Raw genomic sequence first — 14,100 nt, forward strand, 5'->3', positions numbered from 1 at the left:
TATCACAATCTTCTGTTACTCCTTTTACTAAAATAGTTCAAATCAGTGTTTTTACCACACTATCAAAAGTTCTAGCGCTTTTTCTCTCCCCAAATCAAAGTGGTTCAGTGGAAGGTAGAAACGGGCACAGGGGTCCACAGCTCCCAGCTCTGCCCGGAGCCGGGCGAGGGGCCGGCCCCGGTTCTCACGGCGAGCACCCACCACAAAAAAACAGCATGGCTGACGGCCCGGGGCTGGGAACCAGACGTTCCAGCCCGATTCCAGAAAGCAGCACAAATACCCCCCCACCCACCCACAGTATGAAAAATATACACCTCTACCCCTCCGCTCATGCATTTAGCTTGTTTCCTTAAAAAAAAAAAAAAATCAGTAGTATGTACTTTGTTTCTTCTCAAGTTTCCAAGAAAAAAAAAAAAATGAAAGGTCACTTTTTCTGTTTAAACACTGATGTGTAGCTAATAACTTTTGGATAAAAATGTGCCACCCTAAAAAAATGTGCTCAGCAGATTCTGATCCCAGGATGGGCTTGGCCACCTGGGGTGAGGCTGGAAGGGTGACATCCATCACAGTGGGAACTGAAGCCCCAGTCCAGATGTCACATGGGGCTTCAAGATCTAGAATCAGAGTATGAAACGTAAAGGGACCTTTATGAAAGGGCACCGAGTTCAGCAACACCCATCCCCCACCATGAGCTTCTACAGCTAAGGCTCCAGAGGGGAGATCACCCCACATCACCCAACGCACGTCTGAGCTGCTGGCAGGGCTGGGACTCGTGCTCGCCTGGCCCCCGGCTGTCCCCGCGGTGAGGCTCCTCTGATCCCCTCTAGCCTGTGGGCTCCCACTGCACCCACCCAAACCCTGCCCTGTGGGGCCAGGCAGAGGTGCTGCTGGCTTTTTTTTTTTTTTTTTTTTTTGAACAGCTTATTACGTTAGATGACTGTCACGGGTGCAGTTCTGTCCTTGAAAGCCATCCCCACGCACTTGGCTCAGGAACACGAGCAGCGGTGGGAAGGAGAGGTCTGCGCCTGGCTCTGCTGCCTGTGTGGCGCACAGGAGGATCCAGGCAGAAACGCCCCACCTGACCCCCAGGTACCCCACAGCATGACGGACAGGGTCACCTTCCCGAGGCAGGGACGGTCCCTTCGAAGCTGTTCTTCTCTGGGCCAGTGTGCAGGAGATCTGCAGATACCAGGGCCCTGATTTATTGCTTATGTTCAGTGGTGGCCAGGCCGGCCTGATCCAGACATGACAAATGGGCTCCCAGATGTGGCTTCCACCCAAAATGGACCCACCCCCGCACCTCGGGCTGCTCTGTGGTTCTTTGGACTCCAAGATCCAGAGGGGAGCCTCTGTCCCCCAGCTCACTGCCCACTAGGGCAAGAACTACTTTGTACCATGACCAAGGATGTTCCCTAGCTTTCGATGCACACCCCTAGTGAGAGGGAGCTCACCACCTGACCTGCTGGCAAGCTCCCTTCAGGGAGAGCCCAGAGGTCCCTGTAACACCCAGGGCAAGAGGAACATGCCTGTTGCTGCCACCAGCACCCACTTAGCATTCCCTGGGCACAAGGAGGGCTATAAGCCTTTCCCCTGAGAGTGTACGACTCACCCACGGGCGCCGATGGCCGACAGGCGGTGGGAATGGCGCAAAGTCCTCCCTGGGGCTCTAGGAACAGGGTGGCCTCCCCCATCCCCTCGCCTGGCCCCCGTCCCTCGTGCGGGCCTGGATGAGGCCTGCCCGCTGCAAAAGTGGCCTCCTGGGCTCTTCGAGTGCTTGAGGCATGGAGCCAAGCCCCACCAGCCAGCGGAGGTGGCGGGAGCGAGCAGCCATCATGGCCGGTGGCCCCCCCGACTTCCCAGCATCCGTGAGCTCGTCTGTAATGTGCCCCGACCACACACCTCTGGGCCTCACCTTCCTCAGCAATTTCAACATTTCTCTATCTCATCTATAGTTTGTATATGGTCATTTACACGGAAGGTCTCATTTGATCCCGAGCCCCACGAAGAGGGCCTGAGGCTGTCCCTTCTCAGTGGAGGACACTGAGGCTCAGAGAGGGGAGGTGGCAGCACCTGTGAAGAGGCAGCAAGGCAGTGGACCCCGCTCGGTCCCCGGCTCCGTCCGGCCCAGCCAGCAGTGGCTTCTGCAGCAGGGGGAGCGCCCGGGCGTGCGGGCCGCAACGGAAGCCCGGGCTGAACCCAGCCGGTGGCCTCGGGTGGTGAGCACGGCCCAAAGAACCTGAGACCCCGTCTTCCCACCAGGGGCCTGGAGAAGCTGAGTGACTTGCTGAAGGTCACACAGCCAGGTAAAGCCAGAGCCAGGTCGGGCTCCTTCCAGAGAGGGCAGAAGTCCCCCACCGGCCAGCCCGTGCAGCTCCGTCCACAGTGACCCCAGCTGGGGCTGGGCTCTGGGGGACACCAGAGGCCCAGCTCGGCCCGGTGCTGCCCATCTGGAGAGAGAGCGTGGGGCTCGGCCCAGAGACTCTCCACACAGCCTCCTAGCTCCCTGGCCCATCACGTGAAACCATGAGATGGAGAGGCCTTGGGTCCTGGGCAGGAGGGACCCAAAAAGCTAGGGCGCCCCGGGTAGGAGGGGAGACTCTGCAGCGAGTGATGTGTTCAGGGCTGGGGGAAGCACCCTGAAACCAAGCAGCAGGGAGCTGGGCACGGGGCGGGGCGGCAGGGGTGCCAGAGGAAGGGCCTCAGGGCCTCCAGCCAGCCACAGACACCATGAGCTTCCCTGTCCACGACTCGGACGCGGGCTCAGTGAGCTGGGGTTCAGGCCGCAGATGGGTGAGAAGGGGTGCCCCTTGTGTCAGGTCCAGCTGCCGGTGGACTCTGTCCAGTGTGGGCAGCAGCCAGCGGGTAGAAGGCTCGATGAGGTGCCCCTCGGCCAAGGTCGGGCCCAGCCTGGGATGCCAGGCCCTGAGCCCCCACACAGCCTTCAGCCTCCCGGCAGCAGGGCCCCAGCGCAGGGACGAGGCTGTTTGGGCCACTCTGCCATGGGGCACGGCCAGCGGCCTCTCGTCTTCCGTGTGCTGGTGCGTGAGGAGGGAGACGGAGGCCCGGCTGTCAGCGTGCTGGACCCACGGGAGCCGGGTCACAGCGGGCAGTGTCCTATGTACAATTCACCACAGGAAACAAACACGGGGGCCTGCAACTCATCCTGGGTGCCCTGCAGGGCCAGTCCACGTCCACAGAGAAGCAGCCCTACAAAGGCCCCTTGAACTGGTTCCCAGACAGGTGCTGCCGGATGGAGGGCTTGGAGCTGGCCGCGTCCCCTAGTTTTCGCCAGACCACCTGTGGATGGGGCGAGCTGTGAGTGCAGAGCCCACCCGAGCCCACCTGCTGACCTGGGCACCCACACTGCCTCAGGCCCCTCAAAATCACCCAAAAATTCCCCAGAGCCATGGGGCCTGGAGGGGAAACTGAGGCCACGTGAGGCCCAGAGAGGCAGGAGGCAGCAGAGGAGGTGGGTACAGAACAGCTGGCCCCAGGTGAGGCCCAGGTTCTGCCCCTGCTGCCTCCTAAAAGGGTCCAGAGATGACACACCCCGGCCAGGCAGGTCAGGACTGAGCTCCCCGTTCTGGGCAGCCACAGAAACAGCCCAGCTTCCAGAAGCAAACGCAGCCCCAGCCTTGCAGGCTCTCAGAGCAGAGGGTCCTGCCCGCACCTCTGGTCTGAACACCACCTGTATGGCCAGCAGCCACTGGGGGCCACCGGGGGCCACGGGATGGGATATGCGGGGTGAACGGAACCAGTCCGAGGGGGCTGAGGGCGGAGCTCCGGGAACGGACAGGCCTGGAGAGGTCAGGGCCCCCACTCTCAGGCGGAAGTGGGACGGGCAGTGGGGGGAGGACTGGCCAGGGCTGTCCAGGCTCCGGTGCCTTCCCCTAGGCCTCCAGGTCACACCGGGACCCGCCCAGCTTGCAGCCCCACACCCTGGGCCCCAGACCCAGACCCCCGCCGCCGGGCCCCGGGAAACGCCTCACATTGCACATCTCACGGACGATGGCCTTCTCCTTCTCACTCAGGTCCTCCTCACAGCTGTCCTGGAGTTGCCGGTCCAGGTTCTCGTGCACCTCCAGGACCTGCGGGGAACCGGCCCCAGGGTCAGGGGGAAGGCTGCCACGGACACCAAGGATCCCGAGCCACTGGGTCCCAGCCAGCATGAGGGGCATGGAGAGACCCATGGGGGGGGTCCTCTTCCCTCACCCTAGCAAACCTGCCCCAAGGTAAGCAGCACCCCCAACATCACAGCTGGGGGTGAAGCTGAAGCCGGGTCCCCGGGGAGCAGGGAGGACAGGCTGGGGGGGGGAGCTACCCTCAGACAGGTGCGCTCATTCCAACCGAGGGCCCCCAGCAAGCACCCACTTGCACACACAGGGTGAGTGTGTGTGTATGTGTCCCAGTCACTGCCCGCACCAGTGTAAGAATGCTGTTATCTGTGCAGACAGGCCTGCGCATCCAGGGCACAGAGCACTTATGTCCATGCACGGGTGAGGGGCGGGGGGCACAGCCATGGTGGGTGGGGCCCAGCGAGCCAGGACGGGCCTCGGAGGCCGGAGCCTGGTCCCACCCCAGCCCTGCCCCCACCTCTCTGACTTAGAGGGGCTGCCCACCCTCCCCTACCTGGCCCAAGTACGTTTCCCGTCACTGGGATGGCAGGTGGGTGACAACCTGCTGCCAACCAACACTTCCAACTCCCTCCCCCAAGGTGTTCTGGGCTCAGGGCCCCTCCCCACCGCCCCGCTGCTCCGACACGCACGGACTCAGAGCACATGCAGGGTGGAAGGTCCGGGGTCCGCACTGCACCAGGGACCTGGGCGCCACCCCCCACCACCACTCCTCACCCCCCCCAGCCCCGGGAGCAGCTTCTGGGTGTGGGTGGGCGGGGCCTGGCCCTCACCTTCATGGCGTGCACAACAGCCTCAGGCTTCTGTCCTGCAGAGCTGTAGCCGGCGGAGGGGGGCAAGGACAGCTCAGGTACCGTGCAAGCTGGGCCCTGTGGGAAGGAATTGCAGGGCTTAGCTGGTCCCCGGCAGCCCCCAGGTGGTGGCCAGAGGGGCGCCCAGTGGCAGGGAGAGGTCCCTGACTAATGCAGGAGAAGCTGGGGGCCGAGTGCTGCTGGTGAGGAGGCGGGGTGCGAGGCCCAGGCCGGGGCAGAGGACGGGGGCCACCCTAAACCCCACCCCAACTCGCAGGTTCCTCTCCGCAGCCCACGTGCAGGGTCTGTTCTCTGTTTCCCAGAGGAAGTGAGGGCAGCTCAGAGAAGAGTGGGGGCTGGCAAAGATCTCCCAACAAACCCCAGGGTTTGCCCCCTTCCCCCGATACCAGGTGAGTGGGCTAACTAGACATCGCCCCCACTCCTCCTCCGCAGGGACAGTCTTCTAGCCCTGAGCCCTGCCTCCCAGCCCTGAGCTTCCGGCCCATCTGGCCACCTGAGGCGTGCCACCCAATTCAGCAAACATTTTTTTAAAAATAAAATAAAATAATGACTGCGTTTATTTATTTGAGAGAGAGAGAGAGAGCAGAGAGCATAAGCATTTGGAGGAGAGGGGCAAAAGGTGAAGCAGGCTCCCTGCTGAGCAGGGAGCCCGATGCGGGACTCGATCCCAGGACCCTGGGATCACAACCTGAGCCGAAGGCAGACACTTAACCGACTCAACCACCCAGGCGCCCCTCAGCAAGCACTTCAGACGGCAACCAAGCACCCAGCTCCCACAGCCCGGGGAGCAGGGGACAAGGCCAGGTGAAGAGGGGAGTCAGCCTTCTGGAGTCAGGCCCACCTGTGTCAGAGGCTGCATGTCTGCCCAGGGCCCCTAGCTGCTTTTCAATGCAATTACTGGACCAGTTGGTGTGCCTCAAGCTGTAGGGGACCCCGGACTTCGGGCCCCAGTGAAGGAGGACTGGAGGATGGAGCTCCCTGGGGCCAACACAAGCCAGGAGGTCAGAAGACACTGGGAGTGGGTCTAACAGGGGCCAGCAAGTGCTGGAGGCCAGACAGAAAGCGGCAAGCGCCCCGGGAAGCGTGGGTGCAAGCAGCCGGGGAGAGGCTGGGGAGCCGAGGTGCCCTGCACATCCGTCCCTCCTCTGAGTCTCAGTTTCCTTCTCAGTCACTGAACCCCAGTGACCAGGTGGACTTGGTGAGCTGGTTTCTGGGGCCATCACCCGGGGAGCCTGCCCAGCCCAGCCATGCTGTGTGGGCTTGGGCAAGGCTCTGAAGTAGGGCTCAACCCACTCTGTGCCTCAGTTTCCTCATCTGGATGATGGAAAGGGTTCCGGTGTCCCAAGTTATGTGCAGAGCCCCGGCACGCTGTCCGATGGGCGCAAAACACACACACCTGCCCGAAAGCAGGTGCACAGTCTGAGGCGAAGGCCGAGCGCCCTCCACCGTTGGCCAGCAGGGGGCGACAGCCACACGCGTTCGGCCCTGGGAGGCACCAGATGCCTGGCCCCTGGCACCTCTGGCCTCCCATCCCATCTGCACGTGGGGTTCCCTGAACAGCCTGCTCCGGGGCACCGGGCACCGGGGGCTGCTTCCCAGAGCACAGGCAGGATGGAAGCCAGGAGTGGCCCGGACAGCCTTTCCCTGACCCGCGTCACCAGGCTGCCAATGAGCACGTGGCTGCAGGTCCTGTCCACGGAGCCGGCGCTGGACGTGTAACCCGGGTCAGAAGTAAACGCCGTGGGACTGGAGCTTGCAGGGGGCGCTCCCCACAGACAGCTTCTCCCAAAGGCCTCTCCGGCTGTGGCGGGAGGGCCGGCCCGGCGACACCTCCCGCTTCCTCGGCGCCCACCCCCCACCCGAGGAACCCCCCGATTTGCTATCTTCCTGTACCTCCACGTGACAGATGAGCGCAGAACCATGGGTCTGATGGGAGGCTCACAGCAGGGCTCAAACGGGGTCTGGGGCTCCAGAGCTGGTGCCCAAAGTGGGGAGCCGAGTGTGTCCCCAGGAGAACAGAAGCCACACGACCACACGACCACTCGTCCAGAGCGTTCGCAGCAGTGCTCCCCACGCCAGGCAAAGCGTGGACACCGCCCAGATGTCCAGCCGCTAAGCAGGGGTGGGAGAGGGGATGCCTGCACCCATGGAGTATCGCCCGGCAACACAAAGGTAGGAGGTTCGAGCCCACGGCATCGCCTCCAAAACACAGTACCCCGCGGATGCGGCCAGTCACAGAGGGTGGCCTGCTACAGGACTCTGCTGCTAAGGAATGTCCAGGGGGCGCCTGGGCACCTCAGTGGTTAAGCCTCTGCCTTCGGCTCAGGTCATGATCCCGGGGTCCTGGGATCAAGCCCCGCATCGGGCTCTCTGCTCAACATGGAGCCTGCTTCCTCCTCTCTCTGCCTGCCTCTCTGCCTGCTTGTGATCTCTATCTGTCAAATAAATAAAATCTTTAAAAAAAAAAAAAAGAAAGAAAGAAATGTCCGGAATGGGCAAGTCTGCAGAGGCAGGAGCACACCAGTGGTCGCCCAGCCAAGGCAGGGGAGAGTGGGGAGGGGTTGCTAAAGGGGGCGGAGTTCCTCTGTGGGGTAAGGAGATGTTCTATTGTGATAACTACAGCAATCTGTAAATATGCTAAAAACCAGTTAAATGAGTCATCAACCCCTGCACTGGGCTCCTTGCTCAACGGGAAGCCTGCTTCTCCCTCTCCCACTGCCTACCGCTCGCCCAGCTTGTGTTTCCTCCTTGCTGTCTCTCTGTCAAAATAAATAAATTTAAAAATGTTTTTAAAAATAAATAAATAAAGTCAACTGACCCGAAAAGAAAAAAGGCAGACGACCAGTCTCCCCCCAGGGACTCAACAGCCTTGACCCTGCTCTCAGCAGACTGGTACTCAGCCCCCTTCCGCGGCCAGCTCCTTCCACGGGGCCTGGAGTCCCAGGGCCCGCTGAACCCTGCCCCAGGGCACCCTGGCCAGTGACCCTCGTCAGGGAGAAGCTCGGGGGCCCTGGGCAGACACACAGCCTCTGACTCAAGTGGGCAGGGAGTGGGGAAAGTGGACAGAGACAGAGGTAGGGAGGGCAGGGACAGCCAGCCTGGTGAGGAAAGGGGGTCCAGGTCCCTGCCCCACAGGGTCACCCATTTCACCTTGGAATCCTCTGACCTGTGGGCTACCTGTCCCCCAACTCCCAGGACCTGCAGGTAACCTCACAGAAGACACACCGGGTGTGGGAGATCTGGGCCCCCAGCGGCGTCAGGCATGGAGGGTCCCTCCAGGGCCCAGCAAGGGCTTGCTGCCCTAGCAGCTCCCCAAGAGTGTTCCTATAGAACCTCTGGGCCTCCCCTGGCCCCGGCAGGTCACGAGATGATCTGAGCCTCACCCCTACCCTACAATGTGGACCAAGGATCCTGGAGGCACGGGGTCTCCAAGTGAGTGGTGCGGCCCCAGGGAGGGGCTCTTACGTTCTGCAGCGAGTCCTGGTAGGAGGGCGGGAGGCTTGCCAGCTGGGACTCCGAGTGGTATGGGGAGAAGCCTTTCCGCAGCGTCCGGAACTCTCCAGGGCCTGCCTGCTTCGAGGGAAGGGGGACAGGTTAGAGGTGAGTGGCCGTGCTGAGGGGACCAAGGGCCGTGCTCTTTCAGGACATGGTCAGCTGCTCCTGCCTGCCCCTCCCCGGGCACCGGCAGTGGGCTGCACCCTCCCTCCCCTCTCCCTGCCCCATCGGTCCTCACTGCCACCATGTGTTGGTGCCACAAGGCCGGAGGGCTTCAAGCTGCCCCCCAGCGCATGCTTTATCAGCATTTCTCGAACAGAGTAAACGAGTAAATGAGTATGGCCTCCCACGCCCACCCTCCTTCCTCTGCTCCAGCATCCTGCACTGGGGGCCCCCGTGCCTGGCCTGGGGAACACTCCCTCCAGCCCCGGGGGGTGCTCCCGCCTCTCACAGGTGAGCCTGTCCCTGTGAGGTGCTCAGGCTGCCCTCAGCCTCTGCCGTCGGACAGGAGTTCCCAAATGTGAGCCCTGTGTCCTCCCCTCTATGTCCACAAGAACCAGTGCCTGCTTAGGAAGCGGGGAGGGGGATCTGCAGGAGGGACAGAAGGAAGGAGTGAATGGACATATATTTGGCCACTGGTGATTTCCCTCAGGGCAAAGCAAATGCCCCTGGAAGCTGGAGGCTGGGATGGGCAGAGAGAGGGGACCCAGGAGTCACGCTTAATCCCACACAGGCCCTCTGAGAAGGAGCCATGGCCTCTCGGGCCCTCCGGGCCCTCCGCATCACTCAGAGCCCAGGGGGTGTTTCTGGCTCAGACATCCTTTTTGACTTCAAAGGATCTGAGGGCATGCTGGGGACAGACAAAACACACAGAAGGTCCCATAAGTCCCCAAACAAAGCCTGGAGGGCAGGGGGTTGGTGAGCAAGACAGTTCAACAACCACAAGGGGGGGTGGGGGGGGGGCTCCTTCCTCCTACACACCAGCCCCCGCACTCCCCGCCGGCCCCGGAGGGATGCACTCACAGCCTGCTCCCCTCCCACCAACTGCCGGACCCAGACCCGCGTCTCACTGAGTCTCCAGCCCCACCGACTCCCCGCCATCTCTCCAGTCCCCATCAGACCCAGGCCCAATCCCTCGGTCCCAGGGGCCAGGTCAGAGGGCACAGAGCAGCACCCTGTAAGGGTCTGGGGCTCCGGAGTAAAAATGCAAGGCAGGCAGGTGCATGGAGCCTTCCAGAGCAAACACCCGACAGCAGCTCCAAGCCCTCACCACCTGCTCTCCATCCCCACCCAGGCACCCTGGCCAGAGCAGAACGATTCCCATGGCCTCCAGGAGAACCTGAGTGTGAACAAAGGTCACCAAGAGGCACAGGACAGAAGTGGGGACGCCCCATCCAAGGACGGCCCCTGAAGTGTGGCAGGGTATCCCCAAGGACCCTCGATATGTGATTGCCCCCCACCCCCAGATTACGGCCTCTAACCAGAGCCATGTTAGTCCTCCCTGGCCCAGCCCGAGGTCCGATCTCGCAGAGCGCCCCGTCACCAGGCACCAGAAAGAGGCCACAGTGCTGACCCTCACTGCCCACCCTGGGGGACTCCTCTGCCCATCAGAGCACCTGTGCCTCCCTGACTCGCCCACGGTGGGCGGGGGCTCAACCCAGCTTCAGGCGAAGGCAAATTATCTCCCTGGCTGGGCGTGTGCGACAGTTCCAAACTCTTCTCCAGCAGTGTGTGTTCTAAACCCAATGACACTGAGTGTCCGCGTCCAGTGCCACCAGGTCCTTGTCGGGCCCTCTGACCCCATCCTGTGGGAACACGCCTCACCGGCCTCACCGGGCTGGCAAAAAGGGACCAGGTGCAAGGCTCAGCCCAGCTCACACACACTGGCATTTGGCCACATGGCCAAGGATTTGAGCCACCGCTCCCTCCGACCAGCCCCTGGCACCAGGACAGCTGGACGTTGCCCTGCCCTTCCCCCTCGCCGTCTAGATCCTTCTCTGGGCTGAGTCTCACCTCCCACACAGCTCCTCTGGCCCAGGACCCAGCAGGTTCAGAAGCAACTCACGTGCTGTTACTGAAAACAAAACAGGTTTGTGTTGCCTCCTCCCTCCACACCAGATAAATTCCTGGGGAGGATGTGTGTGTACAGGGGGGCGGGGGGAGGGTTTAAATCACGTGCAATTCCCACCCCTGCCTTCAGCGATCATCTATAAATATTCGCACGTCCACAGAACTTTATTAGCGACCCACAAAGCTGGTGGGAAAAACACACAATCTCTCATTAGGGGCAATGTGACTAATGATGCATCAAAATGAGGGACCATAATTGCACTTAAACCCAAATTAAAAATCCTGGGATGCGCCTGTTGGTGCCCTGGAAGAATGAAATCCCGAGGTTTTTAACGTGGAGGGGCAGTGGAGCTGAAAGGGCCTTCTGGGATGGTTGGGCCTGCACCTGCGGGGGGCTCAGGATGGTTCAGGAAGCAGAGGATGTCTGCCCAGCCACAATCCCAAACATGGGTCCCTCAGGACACAGGGAGAAAGGATCTGTCACACAGAGTGGCGGAACTCCCACATCCTTAAAAGTAAAAGAAGCATCACGTGCAGACAGAGACTTGCCCCCTCCGGCCAGGAGGGAGAGACCCAGGTGGCCGCAGGGCTCCCAACTCCACTTAACGACACAGAGCCTCCATCCAGGGCTGTCACTGCCGCCAGGCTCCGGGCCGCCGTGCACTCGGGCTACCCCAGCCTCTCTGAACCCCCGTGGTCCTGCGGCGAGCTCCCCAGCCATCGCCTTCCAGAGGACTCCTGGGGAACACCCAGGGTGTCAGAGGGGTGCTGGAGCAGAAAAGTCAGGATAGAGAGGAAGGACCCCGCTGAGCTCCCCCACCTGCCTACATGGGGCTTCCTATCTGGGCAGCGGCTGCGGGCGTGCTCACTCCGGGCAGCTAGCCTCACCCCTCCTTCCTGCCCCCAAAGGGCTTGGGTCCCTGTGGGACCACGTGCCACAGGGGCACCTCCAGTGTGCACCCGACAGGGAGGCCGCGTCTGACAGGTGACACGGGGATGCTGTGGGGGCTCCGCAGTGAGCCCTGATGTAGGGACATCCAGAGACCACTCAGACCCCCGGACACGGGTTGGGAGAGCTGGGTGAGAAGGGCCATGGGAAGCCGTGGGTCCCCTCTCTACTGCCATTGTGTGCAAAGCTGCCCGTGAATGCCAGCTCGGAGAGGGCAGAACCAAGGCACCCTGGTTGTGGCCAGCTCCCAGGAAGGGACAGGAGGGGACCCGCAGAAGACAGAGCAGCACACAGCACTCAAAGCAGTCCCCACCCCAAACACCACTGCAAACACGTCCCACCAGGCAGCTCTACCTGAAGCCAGCTTCTCGGGCGGCCGTAGGGACGGGGCAGCTGGAAGGGAAGAGGAGTGGTGTCACCCAGCAGATGCCAGCCACGACCCCCCTCCCCGCCATTCCCCTTCCTGGACACCTGTTCACCCAAAGCTGCCAGGACCTCAGTTGGGCTGGGGCAGGCACCTCCGGAGAGCCCCCATGTTTTTAGAAACCCCCGTGTCTCCAAGGGCTGACTGGGCACCCAGCCCCCTCACAGCCCTCCCAGGGCTCACGCGGGGACCCCGCAGACCCGAGAGGCCAGCCCACTACACTGGCCTGGAGGGGCCCCAAGATCCCGGCACAGCAGCCAGCAGAGGCAAGGAAGGGGCACTTCGAGCTGCTCACAAGGGCGTCCTGCTACTACCTACCAGCCAGACTTAATCTCCCTTAATTTTCAGAGAACCCATCTGCAGACCATCAAGAAGGACGAGGCTGCTTCGTGGCTGGGGGCCCAGAAAGTTCTGCCTCGTGAGTGCTCCGAGCGGGCCAGGGAGGTCCCACATGTGGCTAATAGGACTCCTCCGCAGGGAGATGGCACCACATCCCAATGCCCCACGCCATTTCTGGCCCTAAATCCCAGTTTTCAAACCTAGGGGTGTGTTTGCTGCCCAGGACCACGTGGCTGCAACTGACAGGACAGCGTGTGGTCTCACCCGCCACGGTGACCATCGGCCTTCACAGGTCCCCATGACAGCCCAGTACTTGTTCCAACAGGGTGAGCGAGGGACAGGCGCAGGACCCCGCAAGAAGGGGTGAGGGATTTGGGGTGGGGGGCACAGACTCATGAAAACCAAATCCCACCCAGGCTGGGGAAGTCTGGGCAACTCCTCAGCTTTCCAGGGCTCTGTTGTTTGCACATAAATTAGGATCAAGAAGGCACCCGGCTGCCAGGTGGCCCACAGCTCTCACCGCTGGCCAGCCCTGGTCCTCGGGCGTTGCGGGATCGTTGTCCCTTTACACCTGGGGCAGGCGCTCTTAGTGTCCCCATCTGACAGACGAGAAAACTGAGGCCCAGAGAGGTGAAGCCCCTGGCCCCACACCACCCAGCCGGTAAGGCAGCACTCTGGTGATCTGAACCTGGCCCTGTGGCTCTGCCACCCAGCATGGGGTTCACAGTGGACAATGATTAAGCCTCGGGGACAGAGGCTCTCTTTCTGCCCACGTTGCTAGCAGACCATCTGCTCGGATGCCGGAAAGAAGAGGTTTCCTCCCTGGCTCAGGGAGAGGCCGGACCATCTGGAAGGTTCTGCTAACAAAATAATGTAAGCCCTCCAGGGGTGCAGAGACCACCCCACCCCAACAGAGGGAACAGGATGTGACCACCACCCTAGACGCCAAACAGGCAGACCAGGGATGGCTCGGAGCCAGATAGCCAGCGACCTGTGTGGGAACACAGCACCTCGGAAATGCCGGAGGCCAGCTTCCCTGGAGGGCCTGCCTGGGCAAGGAAATCAGCCCTCAGGATCACCCGTCCTCCTCGGGGACTCAGACGACAGAACCAAGGTCCCAGCACGGGCTGAGATGGTGGCAGACTATTCCCCTGTCCCCCAGCCCAGATGGCTCAAAACGCAGACAAGGGCCACGAAGGAGCCGTTCATCTAGGGACACAGGGGTGAGGACGAAGGGGGCTAGGCCTGCACGGCCGCCTCCACTCCCCTCCATGGCAGCCCATGTTTTCTCAGCTCCTGGGCGAACAGGGAGGCTTCATTCATCAGCCCAGTGACGGGGGCAAACCAAGGGAACCAAGAGCCAAGCCCCAGCGTCAATGCCAGCCACCCCCATCCCAGCCCGGCCGCGCACAGAATCCCCCAGAAAAATAATAACGTGTGCAGGGGGCTCGAAATGAATCATCACAGAGGAAGCAGCTGTGTTGATGAAATTTTAAAGCCAACGTGAGAAGGAAAACACGAACTGCAATATAGTAATTTAGTTCTGTGAACACGCTGGCACATTTTTAATTAAAGCTATTTTAGAGTTAAATAGAGGCCATGAGGGGAGGGGCGGGGGCAGTGGGAAGTGGGGGCCGCAGAGGATCTCCACCTCTGGCCCAAACCCTGAAGCCACACCCCCGAAGGTGGTTCGAAGACGAATCCTGCTCTCTCCCTCTTTTCGCCAAAAGGCAGGTGCTCTAGGCTCTTTGCAGAGCTGGAGGTTTCTGAGCAATTTGATTTCGGTGAGGAGACTTATGTGCCAGCATCATCAAGCCAGACAAGCCAGGGCCCATGAGGTCCAGGCAGAAATCTCTCTCTCCAGGATTCCCAAATCCA

General features: G+C 61.4%; 1 protein-coding gene across 17 annotated transcripts in view; it reads right to left on the reverse strand.

The window, feature by feature from the left end:
* Window positions 1-351: 351 nt before the first annotated feature.
* The window catches only part of CCDC85C (coiled-coil domain containing 85C), a 74,560-nt gene continuing 60,811 nt past the window's right edge, over window positions 352-14,100 (reverse strand). For 6 of the 17 annotated variants that reach the window (XM_047736752.1, XM_047736750.1, XM_047736746.1 and 3 more), the window contains 4 exons: window positions 8,411-8,515; window positions 4,907-5,002; window positions 3,990-4,088; window positions 352-3,297 (listed from right to left, as the gene is read on the reverse strand). In XM_047736752.1, the coding sequence (XP_047592708.1) occupies window positions 3,208-3,297; window positions 3,990-4,088; window positions 4,907-5,002; window positions 8,411-8,515 (390 nt within the window). In that variant the 3' untranslated portion in view covers window positions 352-3,207. Of the gene's footprint in view, window positions 3,298-3,989; window positions 4,089-4,906; window positions 5,003-8,410; window positions 8,519-11,813; window positions 11,853-14,100 lie in introns of all 17 variants that reach the window. The other 11 variants (XM_047736751.1, XM_047736749.1, XM_047736745.1 and 8 more) reach the window with 3 other exon arrangements.

Source organism: Lutra lutra, chromosome 7, assembly GCF_902655055.1.
Source record: "Lutra lutra chromosome 7, mLutLut1.2, whole genome shotgun sequence".
Taxonomy (NCBI): domain Eukaryota; kingdom Metazoa; phylum Chordata; class Mammalia; order Carnivora; family Mustelidae; genus Lutra; species Lutra lutra.